Below are 22,653 nucleotides of genomic sequence, written 5' to 3'. Positions count from 1 at the left end.
ACCATTCAATCACGTCATAGCAAATTAAAAACGGTATAAAAACATACTCCAGGGTCCTTTATAACTATACTGTACGAGTTTACACTATATTTGCCCACATTTGACTCCCCCTTATATAGGCAAGAGCTCCTGAGGAAAACGAATTATGTATGACGGCCGTAACATTCAGCCACAGCCTCGATCTTCCAAGGGGAAGGACCATGTTTATCCACGAACAATGTGTCATCAAGCTTTAGGTCAAACTATGAATTACAAGAGTTTTTTATCTGTGCTGCAGACTGCAGTACATGTTTATTCATGATATCCACACACAACAATATCAATTTTATTGCCACTATCTTTCGTCGGGGTTTGAGAAGTTTGAGCGCTACTAAAATCTTCATCACAATTACAGAGACCAAGTCGTGTCAGTAAAAATCTAATGGCACCCCAGTGCTGGAATACACGAAAGAAAACTTTGACTCTGGGGCCGGTTGTATCAAGCCCATTTAGCTTAAACGGTGGATAAGTCAAATTTAAATAACACTCTTACATCTCTTTTGAATGAGTCAACTTGAATAGCAGCTCTTAGTTGAAATAAATTCCGTTGGCGTTTCATTAGGCTCATTCGCATGGGGTCATAGCAGAGGGGTCATAGCAATTAAGCAGTAGTGGTTGTTCGATCCAGCATACCAGAGTAGTTAAAACCAGGGTTGCTAGATTACTGAGAAAAGAAGCGAAACATTGTTATATAGTCGGCCCTTTGATTTCTTTGTTTGAAACAAAGAAAACAACGATTATGGTAATAATATTTGGCTAATTTATTTAGTAATCTGGCAACCCTGGTTAAAACAATTAATGATGCATGCATATTGTCTGAAGGACTGAGGTGTTTTGACTGACTGGATCCATTTCAGGTTATTCTCAGGCAGCGTCATGATGCTGTAAAAAACGCCTGGTTATACACCAACCTTTTTATACGTTTTCAGTCCACTATAACAAAAAGTAGATTTCAAATTATACGAAAAAGTATTTTAAAAGTTTGAGAAGTTCAGAATAACGGTTTCTAAGCGTTGAGATGAATCCTGTCGCAGCCCAATTTCTCGCACGGGATCGATCGACATTGGCATAAAAATTAATTTGCGCAAGATACAAGTACGGTGTTCATCGCTGCAAGAAATTCCCACGACTGATTGTAAATACAAAGTATAGACGTGCTAGCAACTGGCAAAACATATTTTCCCATAATTATAGGCGGTGAATTTCACTGACGGAACTGTTTAGTATTCCCTAATAATTTACCCGGAATACTAACCGTATATGCTATGACGTTATTGTCAAGAGCGTGGGCTCCGTCAAGTGATGCATCAAAAAAAACATCTAGCAAGTCACGCTATCCTAAGCGAGCCTAACCATCCCAGTCAGCGTGCGTCAGCTTGAATATACTACATGTAACTATGTCTTACAACAATACGTTAATTTTTTATGTGATTGTAGCCTTTAGAAACAAACTATTTAAAACAAACCCTGCATGCAACTATAACACTTAACTCGGACGTATGCACTTAAAACTATTATCAGCTGGAGTGCCTTAATTATACTTTTTATAATGCAATGGATTTAGAGCGCAATTATGCGCGGAGGTTCCAAACATGACCGACAAGTTAGCAGATGGTAAGTCTTACGTCCTACATTACCTAAGTAGATACACGCCCGAAAAGTCGCCGTAACGCTTACAGTAAAAATAAGATGGAGACTGAACAATACATGGTGACGTCTAGACGCTCTTTCCTTCCTTTGTATACATAAAAAATTACCATACGCACATTTCTTTTCTCTTCGAGGTTTGTCCAGCCAGAGACGGTTGAAGATGACATCATTCTTTCCATTTATTTGGCCCCCGTTCAAACGTTACCTTTCTCGTGCGTTCAAGCTATGCCCAAAATAAATGACCAAATTTTCATTTGGATCAGACCAGAATTATACATATAGAATGCCAATAACGCATACAATAGATTTCAAAGGATCGAATTTTTGTGGGAACCCAGTAGAGTTACCACTCATCTACAACGTGCTAACAAGAACATTGAGGTCATCATGCATTCAAGGATAATCCACTCTTTTCAGCGTCACGCCCTAGCTCTGACACAAGATTTGGTATGAAAACTTGAAATCGAACATTCATTGGAGTCATAGGGTCGAGTGGAAATACAAAAAGAAAAAGGGCGGCTCTATAATCTCTTCAGTACACAACATAACTCTTGCCAAGAGTAGCAGGCTATGAGCTAAAGAGTTTAAGAGGCAGTTGAAATACTATCCGCGCTCGAGAGATACTTGTCTCTATACCTCGAGCTCGACAAACGAGAGAAAACTAATGAGGGTAACTGGCCGCTCTTCAGCTCTCCTGCCGGGCAGGCTTTACATGGGTCAGCTTAAAAATACTTTTTCTAAGCAAAATCTGTTTTTAGTTAACTTTATAACGCTCAATTAAATATTCGGTATCATTTCAGATCTCAAAGGGGAGCCAATAAATTTAAACGATTCTTTGTTTAAAACATAAATCTGAATACATCCGGTTCAGGACTTACGCAGGAAACATCCAGGCATGCCTTCTACGCGGATATTAAATCTTCACAAATGCAAGCAATTCTGAGAGCAAGTAAAAATATAGAATATATCTACAATCAATGTCGTAACTTGTTACGTTTATTTAATGTCTTCCTTCACCATGCAATTTACCCGTCCAATATAGCTAACCATTCTTTGTCTCTAATGTCTATAATGTTGCAACAACCTCTTTATTTTACATTTCAAGGGTATAGGAATTTTAATCTATTTTAGCACTTCACCAGGACGTTATCTGATATACTCAATATACTTAAAATTTCTTTGCAACAAAAATTATCTTTATATATAAAATACCAGTTATCTAGAAAGACGTAGCAGACAGAGAATCGATCAATTCACATTTCTTATAGCCATGTGCAAGGCGTTTCACTAAGTTGATATATTCCTAAATTCTATATGCATGCGTCATTATTTGTCATGGAAGGATTCTTTCACACATACAGCGGATGACTTCAAACAACAGGAAGGGAGCTCGTATGAAAATCTAGAAATTAATTTCCTAATTTGGATAACCAGGGAAACCAATGCATGGGCAAGCTTACAAGTGGCCTCTCAAGGTCGCCCTAAGAGCGTCATCACAGCAGATATAAAGGCCCAGAGATGTTGCGATTTTATTAAAACAACAGCATCTCAAGCAAAAGACCACATCAGAGTTTGGAATACGACATTATTGATTTAAAGATGAACAAAGCTCTGGTTCTATTCATCGTGATTTTGAGTGTTATAGTTGTATTGAACGAAGGTATGTTCGTATGTTCAAAGTACTACAGAGATCATATAAGAAATTCCCATATTGCATGCAGACAACGACAACGTGTTTTTACAGTTACACATATAACATACACGCGTTAAAATGTCTTTATATGAATGGATAAACAAAATGTTTCTAAATTAGTTAGGATTTTGAATTCATTTGTTTGATCTCTTAAACTTTCTGTATACCGGCACAGGAAACCTGAATTGCCTGCAACTTATATTATAAAGGAGTATTTTGTTAGAAATTTTGTGTTTTGCTAAGAGAACTAAAGAGTCAACGTAAAGCTAATGTCCTGTAATTTTCATTGCTTTTTCTTGCGACCATCAAATTCATTGCACTGAAACTCCGCACGGCGCATCTGATCCCTAAGCTGCGAGTGCATTATAAAATGATGGAAAAGTTGACCGTATGAGCAACATTAGCTACCTGCATGCCTGGAGAACCTACATAGTGATCGATCACTAACACTTATAATTCTGTATTTTCCAGCCTGCACATCGAGTCACAAGCCAAATCCACCATCTCGCACGAAATATGCAAAACGACAGAATGGACGATATCGTATTTTTAGTTTCGCTATGGTCACAAAGAAACCTCTTCCAGCTAAGTTATGCAATGAACCCAACGAATGTTTGATACAATGCGGGAAAACAAGATACATTCTGGGAAAATATAACTGCAGTGGGCTGGAATATTGTTGTGCTTCTTATTAATTTACAACGGAGTGAACATTAACTGAAATACACTTTTTGTCATGCAAAACTCATGGCGCAATAGTTCGTAACTATAAACAGTAACACAAGAATCTAATATATAGTTTTCTATTTATTTTACTACAACAATCAAAATGCTGTTGCCAGAACTGTAGTATGATTATTATCCGGCAGTATAGTCTAATGGCAAATTCTCAAGGTCAAGAGCAAAAACGATCGAGTTGTCAGAGTAGTGTGTTTTTTTACACCTGCATCGTAAAAGTAGACCGATTAGCTTTTGAACCGATCTTGAGTAATTTGCATGTTTAGGAAACACATGTAGGTTTAGGATATTCATTAAGGGTAAAGGCATGCATATAGGTGAAGTATAGTAGCCTAAACCGGACATTAATATTCAAAGAATGAGTGAATGACCAAAATAAATTGGGGTTTACAGAGAATACTTCGTATCTTCATCTATTTGTCCATAAAATGCTTATCTTCTACAGTTACAAAGTTACCGTCCAAAGACCACAACACCGTGTGAACATGCAGTGTTGCATCATGCTCTAGCTCTTTGATGATAGCTCTTCAATCTATAGCGCTTATCTTAAAATACATTATGCCTGTATTTATAGCCATTATGACGCTATACATGCATGCCTGTATTTGTTCCGCCTGAGATTGTCAAATAAGACAGATTAAATACACTGGTTGAAATCAGTAATTTTAGAACCCGGCATCTTAGACCAGCTCCGTTCCACTGAGTTCAAGTAATGTAGCTAACTAAGATGATAAGATAAACTTCACCACCGAAACTGCGAAAGCCTCCATGCACCCGCATAGAAAATAATACTTAAGTCTGGTTCTCACGTCACCGACGGTCGGCGATGACTCAGTTGTCGGTGATCACTGGAGAATAAAGTGCTTTGTTATTTTGTATAAATTTTCTTCGTCAACGACCACAAACAATACATCGCCGACTGTCGACATCATCAGGCGGCTTAAGGCCTGATTCCCATATGCCGCCGACGGTCGGCGATGTTACCGATGTATTGTTTGTGGTCGTTGACGAAGAAAATTTATACAACGAAATAACAAAACACTTTATTCTCCAGTGATCACCGACAATGGTCATCGCCGACCGTCGGTGACATATGAGAATCAGGCTTTAGAGGCAGTATTGTGAATTGCAAATTGTGAAGCAGGTTAGTCTAGAAAAACTTAATCACATGCATATATTGTTATGACTGATGTATAAGTCAACATATAGTTATAGACCTTATACGTGTAGTTTGCGGACAAAATGTTTTTGACTGGCCAATCTGCTAGGTTAGCCAACCAGGACGCTTTGTAACTACGTCCCAGCCTTTGTAACAATAGAGGTACGGGCCAGGGGGCTGCCCCCCAAAAAAATTCAAGAATCAAGAAACAAGCAGCGTTCAACCGAAAACTTGAGCAAACTGAAAAAGAGTTACATAGCCAGAATTTTTGAAAACAAATTTTGTAATATATATCACATATATGTGTATTCTATTTGGTCACTTTTGTTACATTTACTTGAAAGAACACCCGGCGCTTTGCAACGGAATCAGTTTTCTTGCCAAAGGTCGCTGCATTCTTTCTGGTATAGTCGTTGTTAAATGAAATAAAATGAAGTTTATTGTTACAAATCTGGTAAAAGTTAAAATTTATAGCATAGCTAATAATTCAAAAGTTCGGGCGATTTTTTTTTGCCCCCCCCCCTAAACGAACCCCTGCGCCTTCGTGCGCCTATGTTTGTAACTACGTCACAGCCCAACTTTTCATAACGTCTATAAAGCCTGATAAAGGTCTATGTATAGTAATGGGCTATATTATCATTGTTGTCTCAATTTCCTTTGTCAGTTATTAGCTTATTTTAACCTATGAAACCTAGGACCTTGGCTGGGTGAACTTCCTTAACGCTCTTAGGCTGAATAAGTACAATGTCGCTTATATCACAATCAGCAAACATTATTTCAGAGCTTTTTTCTTTGAAACCATGCATGCATGCATTATTGGTAGATATACACGTTTCCTGTTTGTCACAAACCTCAGGATATAATTACTACACAAACTTTGCAGTCACGACAGACAGCCCGAGGAGGAATACACAAACTGAAAGTGCCGGGAAAAACCTGTGACCAATTTGTGGCACGCGTTCCCAGCCGGTACCGATACTTCAATCATATATTGCGAATTCGTAGTTTTATATAAACAGCTTTGTTAGCTGAAATATCTGACCATCCATCGTTGTAGCTAGATTTTAAATATAAAGACTTAATAATAATAATAATAATCTAAAAAGCACTAATTTTAGTCATGGGAGGTAGCTGTATCGGGCAACATAAGAGAACGGGGGGGGGGAGACAGTGATAACAAAAATCCATTGGGAATTGGAGAGGGGATGCAGAGGGATATTCTTACAGAGTATTTGTTCTTACAGAATATTTGCCGATAGTTCCTTTCTTATATCTGAACAGTCAAGGTTATGCCACCCTCTATAAAGCTCGTAACCAATCACCAATGGTTTAACTTTCTAAACTATAGCATGTCTAGGTTATAGGCTAAGGGCGAAATGATTTTGGGTGTAGATAAGAGGTGTGTTCAACATTCAGAATGAGTAAGAAGGCATGCACATCTAAAATTTTTGTTTTTCTTGTTGTTAAAGAAACAGAACAGTTACTGTGCTAGAACCCAAGAATATGTGTTCGTGTCGGCCTATATCAAATGTGCCGTGCCCAAAATTATAATTGCTGTTGTCGTCTTGTCGCGATTTTGGTCCAACATCGATGTGGTTTTCTTAAGAGTCGGAAACAGGACTTTAACTCTTTGTTTGTGAGCTGTATCCGACGTTAAATTTTGTGAATGACGCATGAACTATCATTTCTATCATTTTTTTTTCAAAATCATTAACACTGTGTTTTTATGGATGGTTATAAAAGATAGATCATAGACGCATGTACATGCATCAGTGTGACTATATATCAGCTAACGTATATGGTTACCCCTGGCAAGAGGAACTCAATACAGACAATACCAATCACTGGCAATCAGAGAATATCAATATACCGCTATAAACTGTAGTCTGTGCTTTTTTGTCGATGATGCATCGATTGGCCGGCGCTTAAACTTGATTTAGACTAAGAAATAAGTCTTTATATGAAGATGTAGTGTATAGTTCAAGCAACTGCAGTTGTCAGATTAACATGAATTCGATGTTTTTTATTTCTAAGGATGGCTTCGGATGATTTGGACGCAAACGCGATGTTGTCCGGCTCAGTGTTTTAGTCAAATAACGAGTCTCAGTTCATACTTTTCCATTCCCTGCTTGCCTCGCTTACGTTTTCATTTCATTCCAGAATAGTGCAAGTGCTTCACTTTTTGCTGTTTTTAGAGGGATGGCTAAAAGCTAGACACTTCTACTGACACACTTCAGATTCAACAAAAAACATTCTAGATTTCTAGACAAAATATCCCATGACCAATATTGCATGGCAATATTTCGCAGCACACTGACCACAAAGACCACAAATGTCAAAGTTGTCTGGATGGTGCTTACAGCGGATAAACTATTATTATCCCAGCCTATATTGTTTCTCATTGAACGGAACAGGCTCCATGCAATATATATAGCCTAAACTAGTGTTGATTTAGGTTATAATTTGCACGATTTAAGTTGGCTTATAAATTTTGGCTGTGATTCAATGGAATTAGTTTTTCGAAGTGTTGGGAAATGATTTCACGGGTGTGGTGTATGCATGCACTTCTCAACATCAGATCTCGAGACGGCTCAGCCTAAAATATTAACAGGATTAATCAAATACGCGACATTCATAAAGCTATATATTCTTAGTTTTTATAGAGAACGTTAAAAGAAGAAAAGTTTAATATCGATACATGAAAGCTCGGCTTGCAATTTTGGCTGCGATTTTATGTGCGATTTTCTTCTTTTGATAGATGTGAACGAGTGGATCAGTTACTGTCCTCTGTGCCGATGTTCACAGTTCATATATAAGTTCTTATACATCAGAGCATTCGTAACTAACTACTCGTTCACATCTATCAAAAGAAGAAAATCGAACATAAAATCGCAGCAAAAATCGCAAGTGTAAACGGGCCTTTTATATAGGCTGCGTCGTGAGACAAAGTGCCCGGCACCGGTGCCCAAAGTCAAAACTGGTTCATAAAACATGCTGAGCACAGTGCCCTCGTTGTTAAGTACTACCTTTATAGGTAGTTCTCGTTCTTGGGCACCATGCACGATTTAATTCGGAAGCGCCATGTTCAACTTAAGCGCCCTTAATTGCCCTACACTCCTATACAAGTCAGCTAGTCGAGAACCATTGTAGCTTTATCAATCATAATATCGCTGGGGGCCTCGAAAAAACTTATTGTTTATACTGGACCCCTATATACGTTCAAATCAACAGTTATAACACAGCAAGTTTTTCCCACTGTTCTAAAGCGAATAAGGATTTCCTTTGCAAATCAGCCCTGTTTCAAAGTCTCACGCCTAACTGTTTAGTGACAGGAGTTTCACTGACAGAATTTGAGTAAGAGTGGTCACGGATATTCCCCTGAGAAAATGAGACAATATAAAAAGATGGTAGTTCTATTCTTCTGATTTGTTGTAGCACGAGGTCCATTTAGAGACGTATAAATTTCATTCAGACAGCTTCTATTTACTGAAGCACAGCGACGGGTGATTAGAGTATTCTCTGGAAAATAGATCAATCATTCATCGCACAAAGGTGGCTGGACGGAAATAACTAGGAGTGTTGTCATGTGCTTCCCTATGTCAACACCATTATGCATGCGTCATCACAGGTGATACCAGCGATTCGATATAATCATATTAATTGTCTGAATGTCGTAAGAAAACTCATGCAAAGAACAGGAATAGCCACCCCTTTAACATCATTCTTTTTCCAGTTCGACCACTTAAAGAAGAAGTCGGAGAGTTTAGAATAGGTTTTAGCGCAGCTGATGACATAAAAGCAGTAGAACAGTGAACATATTGACTATTAATGAGCATTGCTTGGTACCGCTAATATAATCTTTATATCTAAACTAAACACGTCAACGCAGATTAGGATATGGGCAGTCACCTGAGTGTGTTGTAAGAAAACGAGGATTCATTCAAGGAATTCATGTATTAATATGTATGCATATTTTCATAGGAATGGTGGTGAAAATCTCTAGTAAAACTAACAGATAGCATTCGGAAGAGCCACAGGAATTACTGAAACAGACTACGCAGCGCGGCTTAGTTGTTGAAATGATTGAACGCTCTAAGTTTGTATTTAAAAGGTAAAAGGAATTAGCAAAAGGAATGAGATATGTCATTTATCGTTTGGGTTCTATAACTAATACTTTGGCGATTGTGTAATTATTTTACGCAAGATAGGCTATCTTGTGTGCGCTTTCTTATCAAATGCTGTGATAACAACCGCCTAAAATAGACAAACTTCTCAAAGTATCATCCAACGGCGTTCGTCAGAAGAGTTAGATAAGTCGAGAAGTTTGCTAGTTTATATTCGGCAGTTCAGTGTTATCACCCTATTTCATAAAACGTTTTTCGAAGACGCTGCCACGCTGTTCCCTGGTTATTTTCCTTATCTGGTAACCTATCTATGCAGCGTGAGTTCTGTAGGTTTAGCTATCAGGCAACTTTATTGCCCAGCACTCCAAACAAAATTGAAACAATAAGAGGCTGTGTTTACTATACGCGCTGAAATTCAGGCCCCATGCAGGTAGTTCATAATTAATGTCATGAAAAAAATACACATTGTTGACCATGCAGCTCTTTGCTAATTAGGAGCAATAATTAGGGACGATTAGTTTCCTTTTCTCCAAACGTATATGGATCAGGTGAAAATGATTAATCGGAAAAGTTGGCTTTCGATTGAAGTCAATGACTGTATGTATATAAGTCTAACTCAATTTGATTTCACCACTAACAATCACATGATTACATTAAGAGCAAACTGCCTAACTGACTAACTGTTCAGAAGGGCAAATCTTCAATTTAATTCAATATATCTACGTCAATAGTTCTAAGTCAGTAACACTAATTTGAAAAAAAACACTAAAAACGTTCCGTAGAGCACTTGAAGGACATTTATATTCAATTAAAATTACATAGGGTTTGTGTGCGTGATCAGTTGTTTTGACTCGAAACACAACGTTGCAGTTTTCATCAATTTCACTTAAAATAAAACAAGAAGTCAATTTGTTGGCATTATTCAGACGTCTAATATGGGAACAAGTCCTAATGTATATTAATTGAATCAATATAACTCTCATTCGCTGAGTAATGCAATGCAACTAACTAGATTATTGTGACTCCACACCCAATCCGTGTCTTATTACGTAGGAGGTAATGCGACATTTTTGATAGCTAAATTTGTAACGTGAGACCTTGTCCAAATATCATTAATGAGAAAAACGGTGGGATTTTATTGGTGCAAGGCATTTCCTGTCTCGTATATATATATTCAAAAATATTCAAACAGCAGCATATGTTTTTAGGTTCTTCGTCTGAGACAGTCGAAACAAAGGCATATATTTTTTGCGCTTAAAATGGCGTCTGTTTGGTTGGGCTTTGTTCTGCTTATCGCAACGTCTGTTAATATCGAAGCGGGAAGAAGAATGAACAAGGTTAAGAGGTGCGAGAAGATTGCAGTACCAGAATGTGCCAACCTTGGGTATGTACGCACCAAATTTCCAAATCCGTTCACGAATATAAGCACTCAAGAAGAAACAAATAACTTGACAAGATTCCTGCCGGTGCTTGCGCGACTGAATTGCACAAAGACAAACGCAATGCCGTTCCTTTGTTCCGTGTATGTCCCCGTGTGTACGATGAAAAAATCCACTATCCCACCTTGCCGTGAATTCTGCGAAAAAGCGGTCGGCTCGTGTCCAGCCCTGGCTGAAAGCTATGGCATACCGTGGCCATCGTCGCTCCTCTGCTCGAACTACCCAACTAAAAGAAGCGGCGAACAGTGCATCGTCAGGTTGAAACCGCGAAGGAGGAACGTGAGTGGGAAGAAAGGTAAGCAGAGATTTTTGTGCTTAACTTGCATTATACTCGCAGCGTCCCCAGTTTCGTCTCAAATATTGTAATATTATCTTTTCTTATCTTTTCGAACCATCTATACATGTAAAATTCAGTTAGGAAACAAAGGGATTGCAAAGAAAACAATCCTTTTAGGAATTTAATCGGTTTTACCACCACGATTGCTCAAAACTTGCAACTAATGGCATGTAGCCCGTATAAGAGGATTTCTGTAAAATTGATTAGTGCTGGTAGAAACAAAGAGAATAACCGCAGGCTAACAGAAAATTTCTGACAAGAAGTGGGCTGGGCTGGAAATCGAAACCACGTCAGTAAAGCATTTCCTGATTGCTTAGTCGATCCTTCCTAAGTAAAATTACACCAAAGCACATCGAAAAAAAATTCCGTTGAACTTTCCATTAAAATCGCAAACGTCTGCCGGTTTGGGCAACATTCGGGTTAGTTGAATTATATCTGGGACAAAAAAACTGTTCTTCTAAAGGACGGGCCATGCAACTTTCAGTATGTCCGAGTCTTGGCCAGTATTTCACACTTTTTATAAATATTTGGATTCAATTACTATACCTGATGCGCAAGAGAAATTGGATGCCGATTTCCTCTTATAAATAATCTCCTGTGTCTGCATGTGTCAGGCACGGACCATCGATCTAAAAAAACATTGACATTGGCCGAGAGTGTCGTCGAGGGATTGCGTCATAGATATTGTTATACATCGTTGACATTCAAGACTTGTTGCTAACCTGAATCTCAGATTATTTATTGTGGGTTAACCCTGTCGCATGCAAGGAGAGATACATACAGATGAAGCTATTATTAACAGCTATACTCCCCTATATAGTATTAAACTTTTCCAAATCCTGCCAAAAAACTATATCTGCTTTAATGCGTTCTGGATTCAATGACGGCAGATGTATTTAGTAACTGCAGTTCGCTGTCCAACCTGAATTCCATCTTAGGCAATTTGAAAAGGTAAGATTACATTTTAAATGGTCACTAAACTGCAAAATGCGCCTGTATATGTTATCTTTAATGAGATATTTAGGACCAGCCGATGTTGCCTAATAATTAAAAAATAATTGTTGGGTATCATAAAATGGGCGCAAGTTCGTTTTAAAAAAATCAATGGCGTTTGAGCCGATTAGGACTTTTTCATTCCGTCAGACTTCAGTCATTAAGACAGCGGGAAAATAAGGCCCAATGAATGCGTGGTGAAATACTGATGCCTGAGCTTCACGCTGAGCTAGGAATTTACATCTTTTTTAATACATGGCAATCTGCGTAGGGAGGTGAGGCGTATTTAATATATTTGGTAGCAGATTGTAACAAACAGACTGAAGGTTAAGACCGAAAAAGATATCTATATTGGAATTGGTCTAGCGAAGCAAATTGTTTGTCCATGTACGGTTTAACAGACGCAGAATATATATAATAACCGCTAATAGCGGAAAACATATGCTTTCATGCATATAAAACTAAAACGACCTAAAATGCTGGATGAAATTGGGAAAACATAAGTTTTAAGTTATTACCAAAAGAATTGGTCATATAATTATTTATTCATATGCAAATCATTATAGTGTTGCCTATAATGACAAGTGCTGGATATGGAGAAGGCTGTTTTTCGTGCGAGTGCATGGTATGCCAATCACGTGCAAATCAGTTTTATTGATTGCTAAGATACGATAATATTCTTTTACATCTGCATGTGACTCGGATCGGAAGGAAGCTATATCTCACTGTGTCCTTTTGAATTTGTTTAAGACACTTTTAGAATACCACAGAAACCGCAGTCATTCATGTTTAAACATGTCTGGAGGTGCATCTCAAGTCTAGATCTCCCATTCGGTTCGGATATAAAGATGTAGCCTATATATTGATACATTTATATAACCCTGGAGCAAGATTATTTAGATAACAGTGAATCGAGCTGCTTTAAGACTGTACGCTATATGGAAGCACATTGTTGCCGCAGTGAAAAACATAAATCTATGCACGACTACATGTACATTGATTTCCAGAAATCACTATTTTATCGATCATACATGCGGCATGCCTGTCACCAACTTGTGAACAATATCGATCATTTTTTAATATTACATTTGAAACATTTGTAGCCGATTTTTCTAAAATTTGATTGGTTTAGAACCTCATTTACATTGCGAATTGTCCCGTGTAACATCATCTTTTGTCGTATATAACACGCTAAGTGCATGGGTGCTTGCTAAACACGAAGCATGACTATTCAATTTGCCTTTCTCGCGATGACGAATATCCGCCATTTTGAGGGTACTTTCAATTTTTGTAAATGCGTTTAAACAATAATAGCAATGTAAGAAGCATTTTTTAAGAGTCTATAGACTATTTGAACAATAAATTAAGCCCAAAATTAAAGGCAGCCGCCCTGACAAGGTCTTGCGCTCCCAATTTAAAAAAAGTACCCCAAAAATGGCGGCGCATTCGTCATCGTGAGAAAGGCTAATTGAAATCAACAATAACCTTTTAACAAATGGTTGAGTATGACCAAGCTCCAGCACAACAATCAAATTTGCTTGACTACCGGTAAAACCCACTTTACAAAGAACAAGACGCCTACTCAGGCGATCACTCGGGCTACAGTTATCTCGTTGTAACATGGCATGTTCGTGACACCCGCGTGAGAAACGATCCTAGGACGATTTCGATTGGTTCGAAGACTTCGTTCCGCCCACGCGTAATTTTTGTAAACTCGCGACGCAAAAGAAAAAACCGAGCCCATTTTACTGTAGTACTCATAAAAGTTATTTGTATGTGTATATGTAAAAACTGTAGCAAAAACTAAGGAAATGCATGCTTGTTTGCTTCAGATAAAAAGATGAAGGGGAAGGGAGATGAAACAAAATGCTGTCGTTTTGGTGAAATTGCAGCCAACAGAAATAAGTCATGTAACATCTCCGATGCGACAGCCACTACACAACGAAAACGTTTCCTCAAGGGCTTAGTCTTGTGCAAAAACTTTGAGAACAAGTTTAGCGAATGCTGCATGAACAGAGCCGCGAAGATACAAGAACGTAAAGCTGGAAAACAAGAGAGAAAGGAGAACAAGAAGGCAGCTAGGAAGGAGAAACAGCAGAAAAAGCAAGAAAAGAAAGCAAACAAACAAAAGAAAAAAGACGAAAGGCAACAAAAACGAAAACAAAAGAAGGATGAAAGAAAGCAGAAGAAAGCAGATAGAAAACAGAGGAAGCAAAACAAGAAACAAAACAGAAAAGAAAAGAAGGAAGGGAAACGAGGTTAGGTACATGGAAGCACGACATTTGACTGACACGTATAAGGTGTCTCACCAGAACAGAAATTGAAAGAATTCTTATGCATTATATATCATGTGTTAGTTAGGTCTGTTTCAGACGTCGTGCTTCTCATTTGCCGAACACAATACCAACAATAGATAATGAGTCACCACAACTGATTATCCATTGTTATTTATTGCGTTCGCGGCACACGACTGAGAAGCACGACGTTTGAAACAGACCTTAAATAATTTAATTTTTATATAGAAAGCAAAAGCAGTTATTTTTCTTTCTGTGCAAAGTTACCTTTACAATTACCGGTCGAAATCGTATTTCCCTGCAATGCGGATATGCGGATTTTGTGAGTAAAAAAGCCTGGCCGCATTACTGTAATACAAAGAATATATATATACCTTGTTTGAAAGCTAAATAACTGCTTGTCCTGCCTAAAAATGAAATCATTAAACTAACTATACGAGGTCTACAGTAAAAACTTTTGAATTTCTGTTTTGTTTTTACACCTCGTATCATAGTAACCCATTTCTTCGAAACTGTCAGACAAGTCAGGTTTTAGTCATCAACTCGAAATCTGTCGGTCAAACGTCAATATTTTACACTTACTCCGTTAATATTTTATCTTTTTGTAATTCTCTGGATTTCAGGTTTAGATGGTTAGCGTTTCTTATTGATTCTTTAATAATGAGGGAACAGACTTATATAACTTTTGTTTAGAGATGCTGAAAACGAAGGTATCATGAGCTAGTGTATGTATGCATGCAAAAGAATGGTTGACATAATTCATGTGATGTAATTGTGAAGAATAACATTAAAAGTTCAGCAAGCCTTCAATCTGAAATTTGCATTCGAAAGACGGCACTTTATACCCGTATACTTGCAGTGGCTCGAAATTTATACTAAAACAATTAGACCATTCCCAGTGGGCCACTCCCAGAGGACTTGTATTAAAACAAATTCAAAAGTCGGGAAATTTAAAGACAACAAATCTGGTATTTTATTACCTATATGTCTGAGATCTGGAGGTTTGTAGAATGAACAGTCAAATTGTTGCGGTAATTAGTAAAGTAGTAAAGGGAGAGAACCTGGTTGCGATTTGTTAAAAAGTGTGAAAGATAATTAAGATGTGCATGAAGATGACAAATTTCTCATAAATAAGTGCTGCTATATAAGCTTTTAGTTCAATAAAGGAAATGTTCATTCACTTTGGACTCTGAGCGCGAAAGGGATGATGTTAATGATTTATGACACTCCCTTGTTCTGTTAGTACTTAGAGTCTTAGACACAGTGCCAGCGTCGTATCTAATGTATGTTTTTGTACGTTGATCGGCCCCGGGGCTATAACGCCGAGGCACGGACTATATACGTGTGATTAATTGCGTTCGACGAAGGAGAACGCTTCCTAATCGTGACGTCACGGCTGGATGCTATGTCGTTTTGAGATTTTTGTGTGGCATTTGCCTCGCTTTCGCGTGTTTTTGCGTTTGCTTCGCCTGCCGGATTTCGTGTCGCGTCCTAATGTCACGTGCTTTCCGTATTTTGTTGTTGTTTAGGAGTTAGGACCGGGCAATTGGGCTTTCGTTTTCGCCTGTTTCATTAAGAAATTGTAGGAATAGTACAGAGTTGCAAAAAGAGTTCAACCTTCCTCCGGTAGGATTTCAAGTTTTGAGAACCTTCCTCAAAATGACGTTAGGTCACTGAGTCAAGTGGCAACCAACATAATGAAATATTTGGTACATGTATGTACATGCATGTGATCAATTAGACTGTTCAACTTTGAACCTTCCTCACAAACCTCATTCAATGCAAACCTTCCTCCGGGTGACACCCGCGTACCCGCAGCTTTTTTACAACTGTGGAATAGTATAGATCATTTTGATTTTCAAGTGTTTTGAAATATCAGTGAGGATTCTTATCAAAGCATCAGGAATCTGTCTTGCCGTGTTTTAACGATAAGAAATCCGATCACCGAACGCACTTGCTAATCTTTGATTACTTCTAGTAATAGTTTTAGTTTTGTGTGAGATAATCACAGAGGTAACACCTGCATCGTTAGTTGGTGCGTACTTAGTAAAATTTGTCGCTAAAGTTCTGAAAGAACTAGCTCAACGCTGTAGGCAAAGCGGGACTGATATGTAAGTGACATTTCAAAAACTTTGTTATACCTTAGTTCTATATCATGGTTTTGTCTTATGTTTAATCACAGTTAATAGAGGTTTAATTATAGTCGCATGCATTTATGATGTCCTTTGTGCAGCAGCGTATACTGCTGTTTTTTAGATTGCATGTATTCTTGAAAGTTGGATATTTGTTAGTTATCAGCTGTAATGCAAGCTATATGATTATTTAGAGTTTTCCTATATGTCGTATTTCAGTTTACGATTACAAATTCATATAACCTTTACGTCTCAATTGCATGATCCGTAAAGTAGTCCCAATCTCAACTCGGTGTTTCGATAGAACTTCGGCGAAGTAACAGTGACCTTTCTTGCTGATTTTAAGTCGGAATATTCCTTTTAGAGTAAGTAGATTTAAGATAGCCCCGCAGATCTGTCATGATAACGAGGTAATTTCATGTCACCTGTTATAGACATGTCATGTGCCAATGGGGTTCCACAGATAAGTCAATACAAAGAGATTTATATTGAACCTAAGTGCCCATACCATGGTTGCGGATTTTGAATATATCAAAAGATTTTAAAGTACTTTAAAAACTCTGCAATACATTTTGTTATCAAACATTTTATCTTGATGGATTTATTACGTCAAATCGGGAATTTCGTGCAACTTAAACAAAAACGGATTTGCAATTTCCGATTTGACCTCATGTCCTACCGCCTACCGGTAACTTTAATTAATCCATTTTCAAAGACAATATGACCAGACGAATAACAAGACAAAATGTATTGCAAAGTTTTTTAAAATACCTTAAACTTTTGAGATATATTCAAAATCCGCACAATCAGGTATAGGTACTTTAAACCGCAGACGATATAAACATAAATATTGCTCGTATAGTATAAACCGGAGATGCTAAGACTAAGTCTTTGGTTCATTTTTATTATCACAAAAGCTGGTATTTGTTTGCCACCCGGAGAAAGTCAAACAGGTAAGCTGTTTAGTAGCGGTTTTAGATTTAGTGAAAATAAATTATAGCTTGTGTTTGATATATTAACATTTTAAAATAAGCTATAATATAGCTTCGTTATCCACGTACTTCAATTTAAAATTGCGTTACTGCATGTTAATTTTTTCGGTCACCGATTTAGTTTTCCTGATGTCATTTCTGGGGCCAGTTGTTCGGCCAATACTAGTTAACTTTTAAGGTTGGGAACACAATAGACTTATGAATATAATGGTGTATCAAGCCGTGACGCCTGCAGGGAATTCTGCATGGTTTTAGTAGTCACGGCGAAAAATTCAAACTTCAAAATTTCCCGCCCTGACTGCTAAGACCAGAATTCCCTGCAAGTGTCACAGCTTGTTACGTCATTATGCATAAGGTCCATTGGCCAATCAGAGTCGTGTATTTCTGAGTTAACTAGGATTTGTAACTATGCAAAATGTACCAAATAACCAGGGAGCAGCGTGTTCAAATAACTTAGCAGCATCAAATGTGGTATAACAATTAACAACTGCATAAAATAGACAAAAACACTTCTCGATGTTTCCATCTGAGGGCCTTCGTCAGCAAAGTTAGTATGACGAAGTCCTGACGACGACCTTCAGGTCGAAACGTCGAGAAGTGTTTTTCTCTATTTTAGGCAGTTGTTAATTGTTATACCACATTTAAGTCTAAGTTATGCAAAATGTAGTTTAAAGAGTTTTATACAACCGGCCCCAGGAGGCAAAGTTGTGCTTAGTGACTTAAATTTATGCAATCCTACTTTTAAGAGATGTAAATGAGCACAAATGAGTGTAATAAATATACTGAAAGTTTCGTAGTGGCCAAATTTACATCTCTTAAAAGTAGAATTGGCAGATGAAACCTATTGCTAAGCACTATTTTCAAATTTTGAGAACTTTCCGGCTAAGTTGGTCTGGAAGAGCAACGTGGACAAAAACCTCTCAATGAAAGTGCATGGTTATATCAGTTTCGACCTAAAAGCCTTCGGCAGAGAATTGGGATATTTATTTCATATTTATATGATGGCTGGAAATGGAAAATTAAGAAGGTCTGACAAACTGAGAGCAAGTTTGAAACCATTTACGTCTCTTTTTATTGTCTAGCAACATTAATGTTTGTTGGGGATACCTCGACGGATGGACCAAATCGTTACTTTGCGAGGGAAAGAAAGACAATATACAACGATGCATTTACGTATGTCTCTCCGATTATTCATCAGGCTGATCTAGCTATCGCTAACCTGGAAGGTGCCGTTGGGACAGAGGATATCAGAAACAATCCATTTAAGGTCAATCGGAAGGGCCCGTACCTCCTTGGAACAACAGAAAGCTTACAATCATTTAGGTAAGAAGAAAATCAATTTACTGAATACTGACTATCCTGCAGGGAAGGGAGCACCTTTCACTCCCTCCAGAATTTCGGGTGAGCGCCAATAGATGTGGGGGAACTGACCTTCTAATTTTTAACCTCAGTTTTAAAGCTTTTGAGCTCCTTGAATTAAAACCACACTTAACATATTCTTTTCTTCTTATAAAGGCCAGTTTACACTTACACGATTTTTGCTGCGATTTGTGTGCGATCAGTTCCTCTTTTAATAGATGTGAACGAGTAATTAGTTACGCTTGCTCTGCTCTGATGTATATATAAGAGTTCTTACTGAACATCAGTAGCTAATTCACTCATTCGCATCTATCACAAAAAGACTGAAATCGCACATAAAATTGCAAGTGTAAACTGGCCTTCACAGAATTCAGAAAGTTATTTTCTTTACCTTTTTGAAACTTGCTCGTCTGTATTGTGCCGCCGGCTCTTTACAGAGAAGCAGGTTTCGATTTGGTGTCGTTAGCAAACAACCATCTGAATGATTATGGTGCTGCTGCAGTCAAATGGACAAGAAAAACATTGGAGAAAGCTCACCTTGAATATTTTGGAGTCAATTATGGAAGGGATCCTTATAAAAATCAAGTAGGCCTAATTATAGTCTCACCGTTTCTAGGCTTGAAACCCAAATTCTTTACCTATATAGCACTGGTTACAGGTCTAAACATTATAACCACATCTAAAATTATGAATCTATACAGACTATCATGATGTATCGATGGGACTAAATAATAATTTTATTAATATCGAACAGAAATGACCATCTGGTATATCATTGCACTGCAGATCCTTGTTTTCCATTAAGACTAACAACACTAAACTATGTTCTCCCTCGAGTTTATTAAAACACGACACTGGAAACAGCATATTTTAGTTTACGTATCCATATTTCATATAGATTCCCGTTATCAAAGATGTGAAAGGAATTCGTTTGGGTTTCCTTGGCTACGAACATATCACAAGACAAAAAGATTATCTAGTACCAGATGAAGAAATCAGGAGAAATTTTAATGAAGGGATGGCGTTATTTAGTGAAAGAACTCTACAACAAGACGTCGCAAATCTTCGTGTAAGCAACTAACTAAATATTGATCAGTAAAGCCAGGCACACCGCACACAACCTGGTGCAGTAGAATAGTAAATACATTTTAAACAAACACCGTTATAATCTTTGGGAACCCTGTTATAATCACCGTTATAATCACCGTTATAATCACCGTTATAATCGTGACCTCCCTCCTCTGTCGTAGATGATGGATGAAACCATAAATATACGAATAAAATCGTAGCACGTGAACGCGGCTGAAAATGGATTGTATATAATGATTGACATTGCCACGACCTCGTGAATTAGGCCAGAGATAAATTCTAAACTTGCCTGCGATTATGGTAAATTAAGCACTTTTAGCAATGTAAACAGGAAGTTTACCGCTTATATTGCTAAAGGTAGACAGTGAATTTCGTAGCTGCATGACCCACCTGCGGATCACTAAATTTGAATTCTCAGATCAAATACAAGTTCAACTGCATTCACCTTGAGTTTGAGAAGTGTGCATTATACAAAAGAAAAGATTCATTTACACACAGTAACTGTTGTGAGAAAAGGTATTAATTCTTAATGTGCACAAAGTAACATCTATGGTATGTAGTGAATTAATTAAGATCTTACATCGTAACTTACAGACCGTGATTTGAAACTGGACATACACACTTCTAGGCTACAGTACTAGATATTTGAAACTGGACATACACACTTCTAGGCTACAGTAGTAGATATTTGAAACTGGACATACACACTTCTAGGCTACAGTACTAGATATTTGAAACTGGACATACACACTTCTAGGCTACAGTAGTAGATATTTGAAACTGGACATACACACTTCTAGGCTACAGTACTAGATATTTGAAACTGGACATACTTTTAGGCTAGTAGAGTTCTTATACATCAATAATAATTCCTTTTCGTTCAGAAAAAGAAAGTTGATGTCATCATTGTACTAATGCACTGGGGTCGCGCAGATTCGTCAGAGATTCTAGATTCTCAGAAAGAGCTCGCAGCCGTTCTCAGAAAGAACGGAGTTGACGTTGTCGTCGGTTGTCATAGTCACCGACTTCATGCGCACAGTTTCCACAACAACTCGTTGATTGCATATAGTCTAGGGGATTTTATGATGGGACCAGTGAATACTACCTACTGGGTAAATCTCATTTTTATCGAAGATAAATATTTAAATATTATACCACGAGCTCAAGTCGTATATGAACTGATAGTCGTATATGAACTGATAGTCGTATATGAACTGATAGTCGTATATGAACTGATAGTCGTATATGGCAAATACCATTTGTTGAGCAACAAAAGTATTCCAGAATTCTGTCAATTTGAAAAACAAAACTCACTATTTTCCGAGGTAGTGCATGTGGCATTAAGTGTTTTGTTATATAGGAACGAAAACATACATGTTACACAACAATTTCATTTAATTAAAAAACACTTTACTTTGTTATGACAAGAAGCGGGCAACAATTTTTCACTTGTTTTCCTGGCGGGAAACATAGCATTTATTTAAAGTCATGTTACTACGAATGAACCAATCACATTTAAAATACACAGAACCTATATTACAATTCTATTTACTTTGTGGTAATGGTATATTATACTTCATGAATTTATGGAATTTATGGAACGATTTATGCACGGTTATTTATGTTTGAATTCAATCCACCAATTTACCGCACATTTATTTAGAAGAGAGGGTGGGCGTCTCATAAGCCGTATATATGAAAATGTTTCATAAGTTTTGCATGTTTCCGCGAGTGAATTTGATTGTAACTAAAATAATATAATTTTCATCGACATTAGTTAAATAAATGTGAAATGTACGGAAAATTATTCTTTAAATTTTATTAACAGAAATTCTTCGCAAGAGCACGTTACGATTTCAAATATTCTATCAACAAGGACAAAGTAAAGGAATTCATAAGAAGTGCAAAGAATATACAAGACTTTCATCTTTCAAGAATTCTTAAAATAGAAATCACAAAGTATGGAGTTCAGTATGTACTTGTATACTTTCTGTATCCTCAAATGAGGGAGTAAAATTCGCCACTTCGGATATGATTCAGTTGTTTTGAGTGGCACAAAATCCGGCACAAAACACTAAATGTGGAAGCATGTAGAGTTTGTTCCATGTGAACGACACAAAGTAAGACAGTATGCCAGGAAAATAATGCAGGACGACAGTATTTAATAAGCCGTATTTAGCTAATAGAATTGATATAATACCGGGTGCGTGATCCAGTATACACATATATCAGTGGCAACACCCACACGTAGCCTGAATGTCAGATATCGCTTCGCGTCGCGGGAATAAATTCGCATAGTAGTGGAAAACGGGCTTATTAAGTACACAGGCTACACACTGACACGAGAACTTGCATCTCTTACAATGTTCTGGACTCGGTACGTCCTAAAATATTGTTCTATACCTGTGCCTTCGGGCTTCGTCTTGCAAAGCTAGCAGATATGTTCATGCGGATTTTGCACAAAACATGACTTCTTTCTCTTATAGAAACGGGATTAAAAGTGCATCGTATTTGCGCTGTGAAATACTTTTCAACAGCGAGGTAAATGCTGTACAAGTAAGGCCCACGAAAGGCGCTCAATGGATTTCGGTTTGCGGAAAAGAAGACAAATTCTG

General features: G+C 37.6%; 2 protein-coding genes across 2 annotated transcripts; both read left to right on the top strand.

Annotated features, from left to right (window-relative positions):
* The first annotated feature begins 10,585 nt into the window (after positions 1-10,585).
* Positions 10,586-14,435, top strand: LOC114519049 (atrial natriuretic peptide-converting enzyme-like). Its single transcript, XM_028539101.1, has 2 exons — positions 10,586-11,137; positions 14,005-14,435. The coding sequence occupies exons 1-2, from the start codon at positions 10,663-10,665 to the stop codon at positions 14,433-14,435; spliced, it is 906 nt and encodes a 301-aa protein (XP_028394902.1). The 5' UTR covers positions 10,586-10,662.
* Positions 14,436-17,387: 2,952 nt separating this feature from the next.
* LOC114518759 (capsule biosynthesis protein CapA-like) lies at positions 17,388-22,413 on the top strand. Its single transcript, XM_028538747.1, has 6 exons — positions 17,388-17,551; positions 18,673-18,913; positions 19,387-19,534; positions 19,848-20,018; positions 20,923-21,150; positions 21,867-22,413. The coding sequence occupies exons 1-6, from the start codon at positions 17,473-17,475 to the stop codon at positions 22,050-22,052; spliced, it is 1,053 nt and encodes a 350-aa protein (XP_028394548.1). The 5' UTR covers positions 17,388-17,472; the 3' UTR covers positions 22,053-22,413.
* Positions 22,414-22,653: the final 240 nt, after the last annotated feature.

Source organism: Dendronephthya gigantea, unplaced genomic scaffold (assembly GCF_004324835.1).
Source record: "Dendronephthya gigantea isolate DGI-Jeju-01 unplaced genomic scaffold, DenGig_1.0 000012F, whole genome shotgun sequence".
NCBI lineage: Eukaryota > Metazoa > Cnidaria > Anthozoa > Malacalcyonacea > Nephtheidae > Dendronephthya > Dendronephthya gigantea.
This window is presented reverse-complemented; position numbering and strand designations above follow the sequence as displayed.

Bases quoted from the DNA above. Each gene is read 5' to 3' on its own strand.
- LOC114518759 (XM_028538747.1), top strand. From the start codon at position 17,473: ATGCTAAGACTAAGTCTTTGGTTCATTTTTATTATCACAAAAGCTGGT. The intron at 19,535-19,847 runs GTAGGCCTAATT...TATTTCATATAG, and splicing joins GGGATCCTTATAAAAATCAA to ATTCCCGTTATCAAAGATGT. The intron at 20,019-20,922 runs GTAAGCAACTAA...CTTTTCGTTCAG, and splicing joins AAGACGTCGCAAATCTTCGT to AAAAAGAAAGTTGATGTCAT.
- LOC114519049 (XM_028539101.1), top strand. From the start codon at position 10,663: ATGGCGTCTGTTTGGTTGGGCTTTGTTCTGCTTATCGCAACGTCTGTT. The intron at 11,138-14,004 runs GTAAGCAGAGAT...TGTTTGCTTCAG, and splicing joins GAACGTGAGTGGGAAGAAAG to ATAAAAAGATGAAGGGGAAG.